This window comes from Trifolium pratense, plastid (assembly GCF_020283565.1).
Source record: "Trifolium pratense plastid, complete genome".
In the NCBI taxonomy this organism is placed as follows: domain Eukaryota; kingdom Viridiplantae; phylum Streptophyta; class Magnoliopsida; order Fabales; family Fabaceae; genus Trifolium; species Trifolium pratense.
In genome coordinates, this window is record NC_047412.1 from 85,001 (window position 1) to 92,500 (window position 7,500).

Here is a 7,500-nt window from a genome sequence, read left to right on the forward strand (position 1 = left end):
CCTCCCCAATCTGATATTATTGTCCCACTATAGACTGAAATTCCGTTATGGTCCAATTCTGAACGATAATAGATACCAGGGCTTTGCAATATTTGATTGATTACAACCCTGTATATTCCATTTACTATAGAAGTTCCCAAGGAATTCATTATAGGAATGTTTCCAAGAAAAATAATTTGTTCTCGGATAGTCCTACTGTTTTTCCAAATTAATTCCGCGGATATATAGAATTCAGAGGAATATGTAAGTGATTTATATACAGCATCTTTTTCTTTTATCGAGGGTTCCACCAATTGATATGTTTCCACAAATAAATGAAAAAAAATTTCTTGATCCATATCCTCCATTTTTGGAAACTTCAAAAGTTCTTCTGTTAAGCCCCGATCAATGAATCTACAAAATGCTTCAAATTGTATTTGATTCAATCCGGGTAGTGTAGACATTCCTTCATTCCCAATGCCATGCATTTTGAATTTCCCCTTTTATTTTCTAGAAAATATCTCATGATTTGTTCTCATTCTTCATCGAATCACATGAAGAGATTTAGCAATAATGGAATTTCTGTTCTTTATTACTTTACAAAATAACATAAAATTTTACCTAACTACGTCTATGAAATAGCCATATGGCTATTTCATAGACTATGAACAAAGACCGAGAATTCTGTTTTATCTATATACACAATATAATATCCACAATAATATAAATAGAATATATAGAAACAGAAGAATAATGAATACCTTGAGATGATCTACGTCGATTCCAATAGATGCTAAAATCCGTACCAAAATCCGACTGATTACATAACTGACTGTGGTCATTAGAATGGCCATCATCATTTCTAGGGAAGGATTCCTGTAAATTAGGAATGTTCGACCGTCCGGCAACTTTATGTATTCATAGAAAGGGCCGGTCGAGTAAATCCAACCACCTAATGCTCGAGTCAGGTCAGAAGCCAGTATGAATCTAGCTAATTTTATGCTGACCCGTAATCGAGCAAAGAGGAATGCTCGATTCAGGTCAGAAGTATTAACTAGTATCCACGTTGTTATTCTTATTGCCAAGTTCAACAGACCACAAAAGACCACTAGTTGGGGGTTTTTAACTATTTCTAATACTATTTTATATGAGATAGTATATAGCTGATAGACAACCAGTTTTAGCTTTTGACCCGAAATTCGGGCAAGCCACTTGCACTGGCCAATGAAAATAGAAGCCTCTTTCTTGATTATCTGGATCCATGAGTTTTTTTGCATATAAAGTAGCTCCTTTTTTTATCTCTATTTTGATTTTGATTTTAATATATATTTCAACCAACTCATTAATTTAGTTGGTTGAAATATAGTAAGATGGGGACCCACCACCCACCCTAACCCCCCTAAATGATATAGAACGAGATGAGTCAAAAATATAGGAACTAGAGTGGTTTATTTCTTGCCTATCTAAAAAGTTCTTCGGTAGCTGGTTTCTCCTATCATTGTTTTAGTCCTCCCATTCGGTCTTTTAAGCGGGTTAAGATCAATCCTAACCTTTCGAAAAAGAAACGAATTAGGTACCAAATAACGAGTAAAAGGAAACGGATTATGAACATTAAAAGTTTTTCTCGGTCCATTCTATATATATCTATTTTCTAGAAAATATCTCATGATTTGCTCTCATTCTTCATCGAATCACATGAAGAGATTTAGCAATAATGGAATTTCTGTTCTTTAATTACTTTAAACAAAATAACATGAAATTTTACCTAACTACGTCTATGAAATAGCCATATCGCTATTTCATAGACTATGAACAAAGACCGAGAATTCTGTTTTATCTATATACACAATATCCTAATATAAATAGAATATATAGAAACAGAATGACTAGCTCGAGATGTTCCATCTCGGCGCCGATAGATGAAAAAATCCCTATTAACCTCCCCCTTAACTTGTCAACGTCCAAAAAATATATATTTCACATATCAGATATCAGATATGGTACGAAAAAGATTCTAATAAAATTAATTCTCTAGAACATAAATCTAGATTATAAATCAAATTTTCAATCGAGGATACATATGGAACCTTAATATACTGAAACGACTTCCGTTATGGGTATCAAACCAATAGCGGTTTATACAAGCTAAATCTTCTAATCGATAATTTGGCCAAAGAAAGAATTTTAAATTTATTAATTTTTTTGTTTCGCTATCAAGATCTTTTTTTTTAGGAAAAACCTGATTTCTTGTGTTTCTATGCGGAGTATTTCTACTCTTAGGGTCTAAACAAATTAGAATTCTCAACTCTCTGCGGCGTCTGGTGGACAAAAGATTTTCAGGAACAAGCAAATCAGAATGATTTTTATCTTTCTTTCCTGTTATCTGTTGATCAACACGACTTTTTTCTGGCCAAAATTTAGCCTTCTTCTTCAACAATACGGTTGTGGTTTTATATATAAAAAATTCTTCATAGTTTTTTCGAGATATTCGAATAGGTTCAATAAAAAACACTAGGTTGCCCTTCAATTCGTTAGTGTCCCTACATTCTGTATAACTAAAATCCCTACTACTCACAGACGTTAGATAGTCCATTTCTAGGTCTACCTTTTTAATCGAGGTTATTAGAAAATTTTTTAATTTTTTCATTTGAAGCATGAGTAATAATCTGTTCATATTATTGAGTAATGTTTCTTGGACGTAATTATCCAAGTTCAAATAAACACCCACATACCTTTCTATTAAGAAATCCCGCTCTCTCTTTAGATTGGTCCTGTATTGTTGATTTATCTTATTCATCTGAGAATGATTCGCCGCTGGTTGATAATACTTTGAACTTTTGAATTTAATTGTAAGCTCTTGGTTAGACATTTTAAGCTCTTCTTTAGGCGTTTTAAGCTCTTCTTTAGGCGTTTTAACTCCTTCTTTAGGCGTTTTAACTCCTTCTTTAGGCGTTTTAACTCCTTCTTTAGGCGTTTTAAGCTCTTCTTTAGGCGTTTTAATCTCTTCTTTAGGCACGGTTCTTGTTCTTGCATTTACTAACCTGTTTTCATTAGTAATTCTCCCGTTTGCAGAAAAAAGGGGGTACATAGTTGAGATATAAAAAGGATTCTTCTTGTATTTATCAAAAAGTATCCTTAATTTAGAAAAGAACCAAAATCTCGAATTCAGTAATTGAGGATTCGGTATGGAATTCTTTTTTCTTTTTACACTCATTCCCATCCAATTAAAATACTTTCTATTCAGATTTTTTTCCATATCTTCTGCTAGATAATTTTGGATAGAGCTACCAACAATTATATCCAATAATTCCCTGTCGTAATTATAAGAAATCGATTGGTTTTTGTTTGCTGGGAATGGTGATCTATATCCATAAATAGAGGATTTTTTCTTATCCGCATAATTAATATGTTGATAGGAGAAAAGATCATATCTATATTGTTTAGTGATTTTTTTTTTTCTTTCTAATAACTCTACTTGTTCTTGTTCTTTTTTGTAAAGAATTAATTGAGTTTTCTCACATGAATCATATTCAACTAAATCTTTATTTTGAGCCACACGATGTTCATTGATTCTATTCCTCCAGTTTTGTGTTAGTAATCTCGACCATGTGCGCCGAGGTAAATCATATTGATAATGAAACCTTAACCAATTTGTCCATTGATTCATTAAAGAATCGGGACGGTTCTTATGTCTTAATTTGGAATTAAGTCCCTGTATTCTCAAAAAATAATCCTTTATTTCTTTTTTTAGAAAAAAAGATCTTCCACGAGATTCAAAAATAGATCTTAACTTATATTTATATCCATTACGAACTTGGATTTGTGATAATTTAAACAATACATAGGCTTGTGACAAAGAAGATACATCACAAGAATTCTTTGACTTCATATTCGTAATATTCCAAGATTTGTCTATAATCGACATAAATGGAATTATACTTTGATTTATTTTATCAATTCTTTCTTCATTTTTTTTTGAAATGGATTTATTTACAATTTTGTTTCTTGATTCAACAAAATCAAGAAGAAAATCAACAAAACGTTGTCCATGGATCCTAGTAGTACTAGCGATACATAAAAGAATATCAATGTATACTCTTTCCATGAAAAGTTTGAAAAAAGAATAGGATTTACGGATTAATCGAATATTTCTTCTTTTTAATTGCACGATATTTTTTTGTAATTCGAATATTTTAGCATCATATGTAGTTTTGTTCGAATTCAAATCGATCTCTGAAGTTATAATCCCCTCTTTTTTTTCTTCTGTCATTTTTTCTATTTGTTTTATGAGTGTCTTTGTTTTAATATTAAGATCTTTTATCCTTTTTTCTGTGAATGAAGAATTTGTCCAATTAATATGGTTATATTGAATTATAACGGGCGATTCCTCAATGATTGGATTATTCTTACTGATTGTTGAAATTTTTTCGCTTTCACTCAATTTATCTATTTTTTTGAACCCAAATAGAAGACTTTCGATGTTCCAGTTTTCTATTTCATTTAACATGGTTCGAAACCTTTTTTTTCTTTCATTAAAAACTTTAAGAACTAGAAAAAAATGATTTTTCAAATATTTTTTCAATTGTTTTTTAATTTTTTTAAAAAAAGACCCTAAAAATGGGATTGGAACATGATAATCAAGGTACGATTCGGTTAGTGTCCCATAAGCTGTTAAAAACCAGAAGTTTCTATCTTCTGTAGATCTTTTCTTTTTTTTCAGTGGATCCTCTTTTCTTTTTTCAGTAGATCGTACCTTAGCCTTAGAATTGTGCCAAGGTTTCAGAACAAAAGGAGATAAGACCCTTATCTGAATACCGTTGTCAAACCAGTTTTTTGGCAATTCGTTCTGGGATACGGGAACGCCCTGATAGGTGCATTTAATATGCACTTCTTTTTTCAAATCCCTAAAATCTTCTGACCATTCTGGCTTTTGAAATAAGAGGATACGAATGATATTTTTAGTTATTATCAATGAAGGTAATACAATATATTTTCTCAGATTTGATTGCGTTAGTAATACAAAACTTCTAATTATTAGGCCATATAGAATGCTTTCCCAGGATTCTTCTATTTCTCTAAGTCTCATTTCAGCGTCGAATTTGTCTTCCGCTTCTTCTTCGCTCGCTTGTATCCTTATCCGTTGCTGCAAATCCAAAATTTCTTCCTCAGTAGCTGGTTTGCCGAAACATTCTTTCAAACTTTGGTATATATCATCGAAAAGATCGCCAACGAGTTCCTTGGAGACGTCTTTTAACTCCATAAAAGTCGGGGAATGGACATTCCCTTGCAAGAGTTTCCAAGTCACTGTTTTACGCCTTTGATTGCGCATAGATCCTCGGATTAGTTCTCGGCAATAGTCTGGTTCGCGTGAATAATATACTACAGCATATTCCTTAGGTTTCTCCGGTTTAGCCTCATTCTTTTTGTCATTAGGATTCTCATCCTTTTTGTCATTAGTATTATCGATATCTCTATTTTTAGGATTTTCAATATTTCTATTTTTAGGATTATCAATATCTTTTTTTTTAGCACCCCAAGCAAAATCCAGCAGCGACTCTGTTTCACCCAAATAGACATGACGTTCGATTACAGGGCAACGAATCTCAGGATCCTTTGTTACGGTTCCCATCAGTTCCTCCACTTCGTCGACTAAGGTGTGTGACCATCTAGGAACTTCTTTATGGATTTCGTCTATTCCCTCACATTTTTTATTAAAAATGGTTTGGTCGTTCTCATCAGTTTTAATCGCGTCGAATAAGAATTTTTTTTTTCTTTCTTTTTCTTCGGATAAAATTTCTACTTGTTCATGTTCTGGAAATAAATAAAGTCCGTCAAAATTCAAACTTGATACTGATTTTTCCGAAAATTCACTGATTAAGTTAACAAAAAAACCAATTTCAGTTAATAATAATTTTCTATCAAATTGATCTATTTTATGTTCCAATTCTGGATCATTACTATTACTAGATTCTGGATCATTACGATTACTAGAAAGAAGGAGACCATGAATCCTATTTATCAAAATAGAATTTGTTGTTAATGGTGAAGAGCTTTTTTGGAGTTGTCCACGAAAGCGTCCACCTAAAAAAGGATCATATATTTTAATTAAGTATTCTTTTTCCTCCTCATCCTTAGACAGTCTAATTCGGTTTTCAAATATATCCACAGGAAGAAATTTCTTATATTTCTTACTTTTCTTATCTAGAACTTTTGCCCTTTTCAAAAATTCATTGCTTAGTTTCTTTCTTTTTTCTTTAATAGTGGAGCTCCAATAATTATAATTAGACAATTCATTATCATTATAGGTGATTTCATCTCTTGTGAAGAGATCTATTTTTTCTTCCATTAGCTTCAGAAAAGTGGATAAATGAGGTGGATACGTGAAAGATATTCGTTCTTTTCCATCACTTTGACATAGATGAAAATAAAATTGTGAATTTTCATCTTTTACGGCCCTTTCAAGGTGAGCGTTTTTTATATATCGCAATGGTATATTCCATTTTCGAGAATCGAAAAGAATAGTTACAAGAAAGGGTTCTTCGTCCTCCAAGGGCTTATTCTCGTCCTCCAAGAGATTATTCTCGTCCTCAATGTTGTCAAAAGTCTTATCTTTTTTCGGAAAAAGATAATTAGCAATATCTTCTTTGAAGGATCTCTTTTGTTCTTGTTTAGTTTCTTCCGTTTCCCAATCTATTTCATCAACACCGCTTTCGTGCATTTCATCCATTTCCTTTGCCTTCTTCTTCTCTTCAGTCGAATAAGAATACGGAAGTGGTATTCTGCCTAAACATTGCGCAAAAATAACAAATGAAAAAACAACAAATATTTGACCGGCATAATCTCGCAATAGTAACAGCGTGTACTTATCAAATCGCATAGTTAGCTTCGATTTGATCGAATTTTTTTGCTGTAACCAGACTACTAATATCAATCCAATACATTTCATCAAAAAGATGTGACCAATTAACCAACCAACAAAACTACTGGTTAAGAATACCAATTTATTGTTGGATCGAAACAGATAAATGTTCAGTAATCTTATTAAGATTGAATTTGGAAAAAGAAGGGGATTGAAGAACTGAAAAAAAAGATTGTTAAGGAATACTTTGTAAATACGAAAATTACGTATTGAATTTGGATTCTTCTTGTATTCTGAATTCAACCTGTAGTAGTCCGGATCCGAATAGTAGTATGTGTCATTTTTGTGTACGAAATTAAAGAAAAGATACGGTACCGTTAGGGCAGTTACTGTATGGGGTCTGCTCAATGCCAAATGAAACGGAGCATAATAGATCGATATGAACATCATGAGCTGTCCCGTAATAAACCCGGTTGTTGCTGCTATTTCTGTCTCGGGCCCTTCTTCCATAATCCGGGCTCGAATAAGGAAGAGATAAGATGGCCCTATGGAAAGTGTGCTTAGAAATCCATAATAGAGTCCGATCACAACGGCTGAATTGACTATTTTCAGCCATAAAACGACAAAAGAATTTAGTACAAAAGATTGATCCATGAAACCTC

General features: G+C 32.5%; 2 protein-coding genes across 2 annotated transcripts in view; both read right to left on the reverse strand. All coding sequences in view use genetic code 11, as the record gives it.

Moving 5' to 3' along the window:
- Positions 1-467, reverse strand: part of rpoB (RNA polymerase beta subunit) — a 3,213-nt gene extending 2,746 nt beyond the window's left edge. Inside the window, exon 1 of the mRNA in view lies at positions 1-467. This exon is cut by the window's left edge and continues 2,746 nt beyond it. Within this exon, the coding sequence (YP_009772743.1) occupies positions 1-467 (467 nt within the window).
- Positions 468-2,035: 1,568 nt separating this feature from the next.
- ycf1 (hypothetical chloroplast RF1) lies at positions 2,036-7,492 on the reverse strand. Its single transcript has one exon. It carries the CDS (start codon positions 7,490-7,492, stop codon positions 2,036-2,038), a length of 5,457 nt encoding a protein of 1,818 aa, YP_009772744.1.
- Positions 7,493-7,500: the final 8 nt, after the last annotated feature.